The sequence below is a fragment of the Mya arenaria genome, chromosome 1 (assembly GCF_026914265.1).
Source record: "Mya arenaria isolate MELC-2E11 chromosome 1, ASM2691426v1".
Taxonomy (NCBI): domain Eukaryota; kingdom Metazoa; phylum Mollusca; class Bivalvia; order Myida; family Myidae; genus Mya; species Mya arenaria.
Window position 1 is genome coordinate 15,216,677 of NC_069122.1, and position 15,415 is coordinate 15,232,091.

A 15,415-nucleotide genomic window follows, 5' to 3' on the forward strand; every position below is an offset into this window, starting at 1 on the left:
AGTAATCGAGTCATGTCAGTGGTAGGTTCTCTTACTCTATATCAATCGTAACAACTCGGCCTTCTCCGGTATGTTTCAGGATAGACAGATTGAGTCTGTATAAAGGAACCCCGCCGTGACGTCATCACGAGTCTCGCGGCATTTTTTGGTACAAAATTACCCTTTGTGCGATTATCCAATCAACCGATGAGGGTAAAATTCCCCTTTGGATTCAACATTGTGTTTAAGTCACACTTGGGGGTGTGACGGGGGCAAACCATATTGCAGCCATTATAGGGCGCGGACGGACTTTTTTAAACTCAACAACATCAACAACGCCATCACGATAGAGGCGAATGCATGGTCTAGTGGTACACTTGACTGTCAATCCAGGGTTAGCAGTTTCTATTCCCCACCGCCCCACTAAGAAAAAAACTAATCGTCTTCCGGGAGGTACATGGAATTGGGGAATTGGTGCTATACACTGATGCACGTTAAAGAACCAGGGTAGCTCTAACCAGGGTTACATTTTGTCTGTGCACTATGCTCCGAAAACCTAAAATGACGAACAATCTTAACAGAGCACTCGCCGAATGGGCCTTGCCCGAGTGCGAGTATAAATAAGCTTACACACCCACACTACGCCATCACGACCTAAATTGTGTTTAAATGCCATAAGTGACTTGAGATTATGAATATCATTTCAGGCGAATCCACATTTAAGAATACTTGAAGAAACAGAGTTAGATACAAGAAATCCGGGTTCGATACCCTAGCTCTTTGCGAAGAGACCTCTTGGTTCTTTAACATGTTCAGTGTAAAGCACTGATACACGGAACACAACTTTTCTGGGTTGAACCAGTACTAAGTACACCATTTTCCCTAGTATTATTCTTTTAATGCCGAGCGTTTGGCAATGGAGATACTGGTACCATATTTAACGTCTTTCAAGTTGACGGTGCATGAAAAAAGTGAATAGTAAAGTATCAGCGAGCCTACGAGTTTACGTATAAAAACTAGATAAATAACTAACCTTTTAAAGTGATATGTCAACTAGAGGAACAGTGCTTGTGAGGATTGCCCGTACAGCCGGGGAAACTAGTTAATGGTATCACTGCATACAGTGCTTTAATCCATCTGACTTTTTGTAATGTTATGCATGAATATATTAAGAAACGGCTTTTGAAAATAATTGTTCCAATAGTGTACCTATTTTAAACTAGATGCTTTTATTTTTAAGGTCACAAGCTCTTTGTTAATATTAATATGTTTTGATATGTGTGTTTTTTTATTCATGTCGAAAAAAAGCTCATTAAGCTTATGTTTCTTGTCAGCATATAGCCGTTTTGAATAAAAATTATTTTATCTTGTATCTTGTTGTATATTGTAAAACATCGCAAACAGCTCTAAGTAAATATATCGACGTGAACATATTAATGTAGCCATATGTACAAACACACGTGCACGTAGTATTTCGCAACCTCTCTTTAGCTTCAATTGACCGTCCGTTTCAGCTTAACATGTACGTACAAACGACGTACAAGACCGTGATGAATGTAAAAAAAAAACTGTTGCTAATAGAAATTTGGCTATGTATGAGTTAAAGCGTTTGAATTACGAAACACTTTTCATATGTTTTATGAGTAGAAAACAATATATTATTATCAATTTATTTTCCTCTTTTCGCTCTTAATATATCATGCCTTGCGACGTATGTCTTATGTGTAGGACATTGTACCCATTATAATGTGTATACTCATGGACATACTATCTTATGTATTATGAAAAAAAAACTAAATAAAACTCATCAAAATGCTAAGAAACCTTTATCGGCGCTATAAGTAAGGGTGTGATGTCTGTTTATCCTGCTCCCAAGTGATACACACAAACCTTTGATCCCTATAAGCACGTTCGCACTCCATTTTCTTTAGGCGTGTTCATCCATTACACGAGATATACTAGATATACATTACGTTTATATTATTTCTTGTTAAAGGTATTATAATGAATAAAAATGCTTGCTTGCGACGGATTAAACTTCACCGTAGGCATTCTAGACCAGGAACTTGATAGTTCATACATATAGCCCTAGACACACCTGTGATCCCTAACCACGTTTATAGATATTCCATTTTCTTCTTACTTGTTCATCCATAATATAATGAATACAATATGATTTAATGTATTATAATGAATAATAATGCTTGCTTGCGACGGATTATAGTTCACCGTAGGCATTCAAGACCACAGGGGTTTCTCTCGATTTTTTAACCTATACAGTAAAACCTCGTTATGTCGACTTTTTCGGGACCTAGTGAAAAAAGTCGACATAACGAAAAGTCGACTCATCCGAATTACAAAAAATATCACCAATCCCAACACGTTTGAGTTGGATTGTAAGATGTTTACATCCACAATTGAACGGTCTTGTTAAATATTTTCGTCGTGAAAACAGCAGACTTATTATTGAAAAATAAAGTGAAACAAAAGAAGAATTATTTGTCTCAAATTTCTTTCTTTTACTTTTATGGATCACACAAAACACTTATAAAACCACAATTGCATACATTTGTACATTGTAAGATTTTATACCGGGTACTTCTCTGAATTGGTCGACCAGAGCATTGGAACTAACATTTGGCATTTTGAAGTTATTCTTTCTGTTCCCATTCGGGATTGATATCTGATAAATAAAATGTTCATGTTATATACAATACCAAAGAGCTTGAGCAATAAATGTCTCTTTAATTAAATACATAAACAAACATCTTTAATTATTCGCACTTACCAATTACATTTTTGTATCCCCCAAATATGACAGTTTGTTATATTGACACGCACGGTATTTTGCGACATGCCGCAAACCGTCATGAATATTTTCACACCTACGTCTCGATCAGTACAGTTCGACATAAAGAACATAGGGAAATGTTTGAAATTCGACAACTGCGACTGAAAAACGAGGTCGACATAGCGAAAAAGTCGAGATAAAAAAATCGACACAAACAGATTTATTCTATATAGAATAAGAAGGAATAAATTCGGGACCGGAAAAAAGTCGACATAACCGGAAAGTCGACTTATCCGGCGTCGACATAGCGAGGTTCAACTGTATATGCAAAAAGTGTGGTTCAACCCCTTGTCAACAGATAATGTATAGGATTGTTAACTCCCTTGTCAACAGAAAACGTATAGGGTGGTTCAACCCCCTGTCAACAGATAATGTATGGGGTGGTTCAACCCCTGGTCAATAGATAATATATAGGTTGGTTCAACCCCTTGTCAATAGATGATATATAGGGTGGTTCAACCCCTTGTCAATAGATAATATATAGGGTGGTTCAACCCCTTGTCAATAGATAATATATAGGGTGGTTCAACCCATTGTCAATAGATAATGTATAGGGTGGTTCAACTCCTTGTCAATAGATACTACATAGGGTGGTTCAATCCCTTGTCAATAGATAACATATAGAGTGGTTTAACCCATTGTCAATAGATAATGTATAGGGTGGTTCAACCCATTGTCAATAGATAATATATAGCGTGGTTCAACCCATTGTCAATAGATAATGCATATGGTGGTTCAACCCCTTGTCAATAGATAATGTATAGGGTGGTTCAACCCCTTGTCAATAGATAATATATAGGGTGGTTCAACCCCTTGTCAATAGATAATATATAGGGTGGTTCAACCCATTGTCAATAGATAATATATTGGGTGGTTCAACCCATTGTCAATTGATAATGTATAGCGTTGTTAATTCCCTTGTCAATAGATAATATATAGGGTGGTTCAACCCCTTGTCAATAGATAATATATAGGGTGGTTCAACCCATTGTCAATGGATAATGTATAGGGTTGTTAACTCCCTTGTCAACAGAAAACGTATAGGGTGGTTCAACCCCCTGTCATCAGATAATGTATAGGGTGGTTCAATCCCTTGTCAATAGATAATATATAGGTTGGTTCAACCCATTGTCAATAGATAATATATAGGGTGGTTCAACCCCTTGTCAATAGATAATATATAGGGTGGTTCAACCCCTTGTCAATATATAATATATAGGGTGGTTCAACCCCTTGTCAATAGATAATGTATAGAGTGGTTCAACCCCTTGTCAATAGATAATATATAGGGCGGTACAACCCCTTGTCAATAAATAATATATAGGGTGGTTTAACCCATTATCAATAGATAATGTATAGGGTGGTTCAACCCCTTGTCAATAGATAATATATAGGGTGGTTCAACCCATTGTCAATAGATAATGCATATGGTGGTTCAACCCCTTGTCAATAGATAATGTATAGGGTGGTTCAACCCCTTGTCAATAGATAATATATAGGGTGGTTCAACCCCTTGTCAATAGACAATATATAGGGTGGTTCAACCCATTGTCAATAGATAATATATAGGGTGGTTCAACCCATTGTCAATAGATAATATATAGGGTGGTTCAACCCTTTGTCAATAGGTAATATATAGGGTGGTTCAACCCCTTGTCAATAGATAATATATAGGGTGGTTCAACCCCTTGTCAATAGATAATATATTGGGTGGTTCAACCCATTGTCAATTGATAATGTATAGCGTTGTTAATTCCCTTGTCAATAGATAATATATAGGGTGGTTCAACCCCTTGTCAATAGATAATATATAGGGTAGTTCAACCCATTGTCAATGGATAATGTATAGGGTTGTTAACTCCCTTGTCAACAGAAAACGTATAGGGTGGTTCAACCCCCTGTCATCAGATAATGTATAGGGTGGTTCAATCCCTTGTCAATAGATAATATATAGGTTGGTTCAACCCATTGTCAATAGATAATATATAGGGTGGTTCAACCCCTTGTCAATAGATAATATATAGGGTGGTTCAACCCCTTGTCAATATATAATATATAGGGTGGTTCAACCCCTTGTCAATAGATAATGCATAGGGTGGTTCAACCCCTTGTCAATAGATAATATATAGGGCGGTACAACCCCTTGTCAATAAATAATATATAGGGTGGTTTAACCCATTATCAATAGATAATGTATAGGGTGGTTCAACCCCTTGTCGTCAATAGATAATATATAGGGTGGTTCAACCCATTGTCAATAGATAATGCATATGGTGGTTCAACCCCTTGTCAATAGATAATGTATAGGGTGGTTCAACCCCTTGTCAATAGATAATATATAGGGTGGTTCAACCCCTTGTCAATAGACAATATATAGGGTGGTTCAACCCATTGTCAATAGATAATATATAGGGTGGTTCAACCCTTTGTCAATAGGTAATATATAGGGTGGTTCAACCCATTGTCAATTGATAATGTATAGGGTTGTTAATTCCCTTGTCAATAGATAATATATAGGGTGGTTCAACCCCTTGTCAATAGATAATACATAGGGTGGTTCAACCCATTGCCAATGGATGATGTATAGGGTTGTTAACTCCCTTGTCAACAGAAAACGTATAAGGTGGTTCAACCCCCTGTCAACAGATAATGTATAGGGTGGTTCAACCGCTTGTCAATAGATAATATATAGGTTGGTTCAACCCATTGTCAATAGATAATATATATGGTGGTTCAACCCATTGTCAATAGATAATATATAGAGTGGTTCAACCCCTTGTCAATAGATAATATATAGGGTGGTTCAACCCCTTGTCAATAGATATTGTGTAGGGTGGTTTAACCCATTGTCAATTGATAATGTATAGGGTGGTTCAACCCATTGTCAATAGATAATGCATATGGTGGTTCAACCCCTTGTCAATAGATAATGCATATGGTGGTTCAACCCCTTGTCAATAGATAATATATAGGGTGGTTCAACCCATTGTCAATAGATAATATATAGGGTGGTTCAACCCTTTGTCAATAGATAATATATAGGGTGGTTCAATCCCTTGTCAATAGATAATATATAGGTTGGATCAACCCATTGTCAATAGATAATATATAGGGTGGTTCAACCCCTTGTCAATAGATAATATATAGGTTGGATCAACCCATTGTCAATAGATAATATATAGGGTGGTTCAACCCCTTGTCAATAGATAATATATAGGGTGGTTCAACCCCTTGTCAATAGATAATGTATAGGGTTGTTCAATCCCTTGACTATAGATAATGTATAGGGTGGTTCAACCCCTTGTCAATAGATAATATATAGGGTGGTACAACCCATTGTCAATTGATAATATATAGGGTGGTACAACCCATTGTCAATAGATAATATATAGGGTGGTACAACCCATTGTCAATTGATAATATATAGGGTGGTACAATCCATTGTCAATGGATAATGTATAGGGTGGTTCAACCCCCTGTCAATAGATAATGTATAGGGTGGTTCAACCCCTTCTCAATAGATAATATATAGGGTGGTTCAACCCCTTGTCAATAGATAATATATTGGGTGGTTCAACCCCTTGTCAATAGATAATATATAGGGTGGTTCAACCCATTGTCAATAGATAATATATAGGGTGGTTCAACTCATTGTCAGTAGATAATGTATAGGGTGGTTCAACCCCTTGTCAATAGATAATATATAGGGTGGTTCAACCCATTGTCAATAGATAATGTATATGGTGGTTTAACCCCTTGTCAATAGATAATATATAGGGTGGTTCAACCCCTTGTCAATAGATAATGTATAGGGTGGTTCAACTCATTGTCAATATATAATGTATAAGGTGTTCCAACCCCTTGTCAATAGATAACGTATAGTGTGGTTCAGTCCCTTGTCAATAGATATTGTATAGGGTAGATTAACTCCTTGTCAATAGATAATATACAGGGTAAAATAAACGAGAGACCCCTGTGTTGAAGACCAAAATTTGATATGTAACTATGTATTGCCGTAGACTAGAGTTTATTAGTATGAGGGCAATGAATATAAAAAGAAGATAGAACCCTTTTGCTTACAGCCAATGAGTTGAAGTCAATTGCGACTGTGATCGCAGCTTTCAACATGTCCCTACCGACAAAATAAAGTGTGTCATAAGTCGCATACAATTTCGTTGACAAACACTGGTTTTATACAAATCGCCATTATCATGTGCAGTCAAGTTACCGTGGGCCAAGGCAATTATGCGACTTATTGGTTTTTATTACAAATAAGGCCATAATGTATTAATAAAATATGTATTTGGAACCTAAAATTTATAGACGTTTTATGCCCCGGTTTTGTTTGGTATTATAGAAACACTTTTTATTAACATGATTGTAAAGATACGAAACGGTACGGGAAATAGCAATATCCAGTATGATAATTTAAATTCGTGAAACAAAAATTCTTTCACTTCCGGATTTTGCCATTAAACATTTCCGACGCTTCGCATAAAATTTCGTTTCACTAACACAGGTTTAAGACCAATATTCCCATCGAAAATGACGGAAAGATCAGATCTGGTATTGATGGCCAAGTTTGGCGAGGACGCTGAACGCTATGAAGACATGGCACGCAACATGAAACAAGTCGTACAAATGGGTGGGTCGCTTTCGAATGACGAGAGGAACCTGCTCTCAGTCGCTTACAAAAATGTGGTATGTTCATGGCTTTTACGTTCTTTTGTTATGCTGAATAATCCATAAGAGTGTTAATGGTAATATGGAAAGTGATATTGTTTTTACACAGAACAATAGTCTTAAAAAGTACAACTGCCCAAAAATGAAGCTATTTTTTTCTATGAAAAACACTGAAAACTTGTTTTTAAGAATGTAAATTCGTCAAATAAAGAAAGTGTTGTTTTAACATTGTGTTAAACTTAGCATGGAATGTATTTCTCCACTTCATTTTAAACAGGTTGGTGCAAGGCGTTCCTCGTGGCGGGTCATCTCGAGCATTGAGGCTAAACAAGATTCCTCTGACAAGCATCAAGCCATTGTTCGCGAATACAAAACTACAATCGAGAAGGAGCTGACTGATATATGTAATGAGGTTTTGGACCTGATCGATAATCATTTATTGAAGGCGATCGGGGAATCATCAAAAGAAGATGAGATGGCCGAAAGTAAGGTCTTCTACTTGAAGATGAAGGGAGATTATTTCAGATACCTTGCTGAGGTTCAGAACCAAAAGAAGGAAGTTATCTTGAAGTCAGAGGAGGCATACAAGCAAGCTACTGAGAGTGCAAAGGATGGCTTGTCTACAACTCATCCAATAAGACTTGGTTTGGCACTCAATTTTTCTGTGTTTTACTACGAGATCATGAATCAGCCAGATCAAGCTTGCACCCTTGCGAAAAAAGCTTTTGATGATGCCATAGCTGAGCTGGATAATCTACAAGAGGATACATACAAGGATTCGACGCTGATCATGCAGCTCCTGCGCGACAACCTGACCCTCTGGACATCAGATGCTCAGGCAAATGAGGATGCTGATCAGGGTGACGAATAGAAGAAAGTTGTAAAAGATTTGGCGTTCGTGGCTGTTTCTTATGAAGATTGACGAACAATTAGGAAGAGACAGAAACAAATTTTACTGATTTATTTGATAAGATAACTGCTTTCATTTTTAATTTGTGACAGTGATTTAATAGTTTTTCGATTTTCAAGGTATCCTTAGTTTTTAGACATTTTTTGTATGAATTCAATTAGAGTTGTTTTGTTATAATGAATTGCTCTTTACTTCAATCCTTCAGCTTAAATTGTGTTTGCTCAATCTTGAATGATTCTGCCCCATTTGGTGTATTCTACAAGTTTGCTTAGGCCAAATCTAAACAAATGTTGTGGTTTCTATTATATTCTAAACTAAATCAGGCTTGGTAGGTAGAGAAAACATTTTTCCTTGTTAATTTATTTTATTGTGAACAAAGTATTTGGGGTTAAGCCAGATATTAATGAAATTGTAATGCTTTTGTATGAGAGTTAATAAACTTTCAGTTAAGACTCTCATCCAAAGCAAGAAGACGCTTTAAATTGGACAGGTTACAATGATCAGTACACTCCGGCAATAAGCTAACCACCTCCTTCCCTACCAACGCACTTAATTCCAATTCAACCAATTGAGTTGCCTAGAAAGTAATACAATAAAAGTAAACTGTTTCACCTTGTACTAATAATAGTGGCACAATAATAATAAAATATATATATGCCAAACAAAATCATTATGTCAGGACTTAAGGTCGGTCGGGTCACCGAAACCACAACATTAAATTTATTTGGCCATTTTCAGTATCCAGTTGAGTGTCATAAGCTTAGATGTATTAATAATTATGAATATGAATATTATCTTAAGTATTTCATGTAGTGTTGTTTCTGTACGGTACTCCCCTTACATATAATTGTTGTATAGACAGATAGGGAAAGGTAATTTCACTTAAATACTCTAGTATTCACATTTGCTTTTTGTATTTATATTCAGTGTGTGTATACCACGTAATAAATAACGTCATAATTGCTACGTCGGAAGGCAACTTTTTGCTTTGAATGAGGACTTTAAACAAAGATAACTTCACTATTTCTTCACCATTTTAAATGAAACCTAGTGCAGTCTACTTTCACAAAACGGCCGCCCGACGGAGTACTGTCAAAACCTTTTTCTGGAAACAGGTTTGTCGAAGTGTTTGATGAAAATAGTCACCTTATCAAACTCTGGTAATATACTGCCCTTTGTTTCATTTAAAATGGTGTAGTAAAAGAAAAGTTATCTTTGTTTTAAGTCTTCATTTTAAGCTAAATATTGCCTTCTGACATGGCATGTATGACGTAATTTAATTTATCACGTGGTATACACACACTGTGTATTGGAAAGTTTTTATTTCCGATGTGTATCTTTTTTTCATCTGATAAGACTGTTTTACCTAAATTTACAGGAAAATTTAAGATGTTTTTTTATTAAAAATTGTCTATGAGAAATTAACAATAATTATATTGCTACGGGTCACGAAAGTTATAAATTATTAATTCTTATCAACTAAGACTTAAGTCCATCCAATTTGTATCATATCAGATATTTTTCTATCATTAAATGATAGTTTCATCCAAACTATGACTTGGCATTTAAATATATTGTCATCTCATGCCACAGTGTTCTAAAGAGAATATAAATGTTCACCAGACTTTCCATGAGTTAGCTGTTTGTGAAATAATGGCAGTTTGTTGTTGAATGATTTTGTTGTTAAGTCGGTGGAATGTTATTCAATTTTTTTTGGATGATAATACAAGTTCTTAATGTAGATGATTCTTAATCTATGTGCAAATTTCGTAGTTCCTAAAATATCACCTTAGCCCGTCCTCACTAGAGCCCACTGGCCCTTCATCCAGGACAAGCAGAACTAACAAAGGGCAAGTTAAAATTTTTGTTCTAATGCTCGGATGGGCAAGGGAAACTCCAGTGAAAGCAAAATCGGATCAAAGATAATTGAGATTGCTTAAAGGCTTTGTATCTTAATTAAAGTAATTTTACACATTTTATAGCAATAGCATTAATCCTGCCAACCTTATTGAATTATTGGACATTTTTTTATAGTAAAATACAAAAATGCTTCTAAAAAACATTGTTGAAATTACTAAAAACTGTTCTTGGAAAAGAAATCAGACTTCATTGTGTTTGGGCAAGTACATTTTGACAGCTTACTGCCCAAACTCGCACTCAGATTAAAAATATTATCATGAAGACTGTTAAACTGAATCAAATGATGCACACTATATTTGAACTAATTAATCAATTACATTACAGATACATTGAGCATTAAAAAGTTTTTTGTTTTGTTTTTCCAAATTGTATGGCTTCTAATTTTGACATTTTTCGGCAAGGAAAGACCTGGCTTTGCATTTATATTGTTGTGTAATCACGTCAGTTTAGTCTTACATATATATATACATCATTTTCTTTATGATTTTCTATAATACTCGAGCAACTAGTACTTTGTACCTTAATGGGCCAATTATTCCGAACTTTGTTAAAGTTAACGACATTGTGAACTTTTAAACATGAATGTTCAGATTGATGGGTTTATATATTTTATTCAAACAAATACTGCTCAAACAGTTTTCTCAAACCTTATTTATAATGCTGCAGATATAAAGTGAAATTTTTCCAGAGAATTAGAGATTTGATAGTTAACAACGATGACTTTAACAGCGTTGTTAACGCCAACAAAGTTCTGAACAATCGGCCCTTATTATATCATTTTTGTATTTACACCATTATCTGATTTCTTTTCAAGGATATTGGCATAATCTGGCACTCATATACTTTCCGCCAATTTATCTTTTGCTGCTAAAAGTTGTATACATGTAGCTGACAATGGTCATGACATTTTGAATAAGAGGATCTTGTTGTTTATTGGTAATAGTGCTGTGTTATTGAATCTGATCAAAATAAAATATGATTTTTAAAAATTGAAATGAATGAGTTCAACCACCAATTTGGAAGTTTGTGGCAAAAACATGAGGCAGTTTCTATCAGAGGTTCATGGAACTATATTCACTTTCAGAATTACAATACATATGAATTATTATAAAATGCCAATGACATTAAATTGTAAAAACATTCTAAGTATGAAATTTTACTTTAAACGCCATGTTTTGTAAAAGTAGTTTTATTTTTGGAAACCTTACGGTAAAATAAACCTGTTGTCAACTTTCCTGATAAAAATCTTGTTTCGTTTGCACCTTTGTTACCTTGGTGAATGTTCTTTGAATTTTTCTCTTTTTTTCAAGAATAGATAGATGAAATAAAGAAGTTATTTATAAATCTTTGTTCTTTATTTTAGCTATTATTTAGTTATAAGTTCTTAAAAAAGAATGGCCAAAGAGTCACCCTTGTGTCGGCATTCACATTCACTTTGCAGCTTGGTTAGGTCCTTGTTACAGCTTGGTTAGGTCCCTGCTGCATTTTGCTTAAGCCCTTGTTGCAGCTTGGTTAGGTCCTTTTAGCTTGGTTTTAGTCCATGTTGCAGCTTGGTTTGGTCCCTGTTGCCACTTGGTTAAGTCCTTGTTGCAGCTTGGTTAAGTCCTTGTTGCAGCTTGGTTAGGTCCCTGTTGCATCTTTGTTAAATTCCTGTTGAAGCTTGGTAAGGTCCCTGTTGCACCTTGGTTACGTCCTTTTTGCAGCTTGGTTAGGTCCCTGTTGCATCTTGGTACGGTCCTTGATGTTGCTTGGTACAGTCCCTGTTGCAGCTTGGTCAAGTCCCTGTTGCAGCTTGGTTAAGCCCTGTTGCATCTTGGTTAAGCCCATGTTGCAGCTTGGTAAGGTCCTCTTTGCAGCTTGGTTAGGTCCTTGTTACATTTTGGTTAGGTCCCTGTTGCAGCTTGGTTAAGTCCATGTTGTAGCTTGGTTAAGTCCTTGTTGCAGCTTGGTTAGGTCCTCGTTGCAGCTTTGTTAAGTCCTCATTGCAGCTTGGTTAAGCCCATGTTGCAGCTTGGTTAAGTCCTCATTGCAGCTTGATTAAGCCCATGTTGCAGCTTGGTTAAGTCCTCATTGCAGCTTGGTTAAGCCCATGTTGCAGCTTGGTTAAGTCAATGTTGCTGCTTTGTAAGTCCAATGTTGCAGCTTGGTTTAGTCCATGTTGCAGCTTAGTTAAGTCATTATTGCAGCTTGGTTAAGTCCTTGTTACAGCTTGGTTAAGTCCATGTTGCAGCTTTGTAGGTCCAATGTTGCAGCTTTGTAAGTTCAATGTTGGAGCTTGGTTAAGTCCTTGTTGCAGCTTGGTAAAGTCCTTGTTGCAGCTTGGTTAAGTCCTTGTTGCAGCTTTGTAGGTCCAATGTTGCAGCCTGGTTAAGTCCATGTTGCAGCTTGGTTAAGTCCTTGTTGCAGCTTTGTAGGTCCAATGTTGCAGCTTGGTTAAGTCCATGTTGTAGCTTGGTTAAGTCCATGTTGCAGCTTGGTTAAGTCCATGTTGTAGCTTGGTTAAGTCTTTGTTGCAGCTTGGTTAAGTCCTCGTTGCAGCTTGTTTAAGCCCATGTTGCAGCTTGGTTAAGTCCTCATTGCAGCTTGGTTAAGCCCATGTTGAAGCTTGGTTAAGCCCATGTTGCAGCTTGGTTAAGTCCATGTTGTAGCTTGGTTAAGCCCATGTTGTAGCTTGGTTAAGTCCATGTTGCAGCTTGGTTAAGTCCATGTTGTAGCTTGGTTAAGCCCATGTTGCAGCTTGGTTAAGCCCATGTTGCAGCTTGGTTAAGCCCATGTTGTAGCTTGGTTAAGTCCATGTTGCAGCTTGGTTAAGTCCATGTTGTAGCTTGGTTAAGTCTTTGTTGCAGCTTGGTTAAGTCCTCGTTGCAGCTTGTTTAAGCCCATGTTGCAGCTTGGTTAAGTCCTCATTGCAGCTTGGTTAAGCCCATGTTGCAGCTTGGTTAAGCCCATGTTGCAGCTTGGTTAAGTCAATGTTGCAGCTTAGTTAAGTCATTATTGCAGCTTGGTTAAGTCCATGTTGCAGCTTTGTAGGTTCAATGTTGCAGCTTTGTAAGTTCAATGTTGGAGCTTGGTTAAGTCCTTGTTGCAGCTTGGTAAAATCCTTGTTGCAGCTTGGTTAAGTCCTTGTTGCAGCTTTGTAGGTCCAATGTTGCAGCCTGGTTATGTCCATATTGCAGCTTGGTTAAGTCCTTGTTGCAGCTTTGTAGGTCCAATGTTGCAGCTTGGTTAAGTCCCTTTGGCAGCTTGGTTAAGTCCCTTTGGCAGCTTGGTTAAGTTGTTGCAGATTGGTTAAGTCCTTGTTGTAGCTTGGTTAAGTCTACTTTGCAGCTTGGTTTAGTCCTTGTTGCAGCTTGGTTAAGTCTACTTTGCAACTTGGTTAAGCCCATGTTGCAGCTTGGTTAAGTCTACCTTGCAACTTGGTTTAGTCCTTGTTGCAGCTTGGTTAAATCTACTTTGCAACTTGGTTTAGCCCATGTTGCAGCTTGTTTAAATCTACCTTGCAACTTGGTTTAGTCCTTGTTGCAGCTTGGTTTAAAGTCTACTTTGCAACTTGGTTTAGCCCATGTTGCAGCTTGTTTAAGTCTACCTTGCAACTTGGTTTAGTCCTTGTTGCAGCTTGGTTTAAAGTCTACTTTGCAACTTGGTTAAGCCCATGTTGCAGCTTGGTTAAGACTACGTTGCAGTTTGATTATGACCATGTTGCAGCCTTTGTAAGGTACCTGTTACAATTTGGTGAAGTCCCCATTGAAGCTTTGCATGGAGGTCACTATCATGCTCTTAGTAAATAGATAAAAAGAAGTATCAGTTATTAAAGTAACTGATTTTAGTTCATTTGTTTTTAGATAAAGAAGTCAGCTAGATATTGTCATACCCTTGGCCTTGGCTATGTTGTAGTTGATGTGGAAAACTTTTAACATTGGCCATATCTGGAAAAACATCCAAAGATATTTAAATGAAGTTAGTAAAATATTTTGCCAGAGATAAGACACAAATACATAGCGAGGTCCATAACTCTGACTATTATTAATAATTGTTGAGTTGTGCCCCTTTCTGAACTAAAGAATCACAGGTGAGCTTAAAGATGCACTCTTACCTTTAAGAATATTTACCACAATTAAAACGATGGTTTTAATATACCAAAAGAGCTGAATAAATGTCGAAAACAATGGTTCTTATGAGGAGTACCAAGTTTAATTTGAAAGAAAAGTGCATAAAACACGGTATTTCTACCTTATGAAACAATAGTAGATCACAGTAAATCTTTTAGCATTCACCAATCATTTAATATTTTTGCGTTTTCAGCTATTTTATACGCGGTTACAATCTTGTTATCAGTTAGTAGTTTGTCAGTCAAAATTTATGTTGCTAATACATGTGTATGTATTGATTTTGAATAAGAGTGTCACTTTAATTTGTCGCTCCCTCTGAAGTGCTTATATTTTACGTTAATATTTCATTAACACTCGCATATATATGGTAACTATACACACTCCTGTACACAAATAGCCTAATATGAATTTTGTTCCATATATTTCTATCAGCAACTTTCTGAATAGGCTTTATACAGAAGATCAATATTTCAACAACTTGAAATAGGTTTTGTTGAGTGAATTTCAGTAATGCTACTCGGATATTGAGTTAAGTTTCATATCAGTGTCCAGGGAGATATATTTCTAACATATAGATTAAAGTGTTGCTCCATTGTTTGAACATTGATGATTTAGTTGGCAAAAAAATGCAGACAAAGCAGCAGATAAAGGTCTAGCATTTTGAACATCTCTTGTCAAATCAATGTATTATCGGAGAAAACATTTTTTTTGCATCTCTTTAAAACATATGGTTCTCTTTGAATGTGTGCTGTAACTAGTATGTACATACTGTAATTTGGACACATATTAGAATAGTTCATGCAACTCATCTGCTTACAACATTTTCTGTCCTCGGATGTTGAACGTGCAACGTATTCAGCTAACCCAAACACAAAACATTCCAAGTGAGTTATATTGCCTGTTTGTTGCCTATTACCCATTTATACATGCTCTAGATTGAAAATGACCACAAGAGTCATGCCA

General features: G+C 36.3%; 1 protein-coding gene across 1 annotated transcript; it reads left to right on the top strand.

The window, feature by feature from the left end:
• Positions 1-7,271: 7,271 nt before the first annotated feature.
• On the top strand, positions 7,272-11,687 carry LOC128228667 (14-3-3 protein beta/alpha-1-like). The gene is made up of 2 exons (XM_052940113.1): positions 7,272-7,531; positions 7,791-11,687. The coding sequence occupies exons 1-2, from the start codon at positions 7,376-7,378 to the stop codon at positions 8,382-8,384; spliced, it is 750 nt and encodes a 249-aa protein (XP_052796073.1). The 5' UTR covers positions 7,272-7,375; the 3' UTR covers positions 8,385-11,687.
• Positions 11,688-15,415: the final 3,728 nt, after the last annotated feature.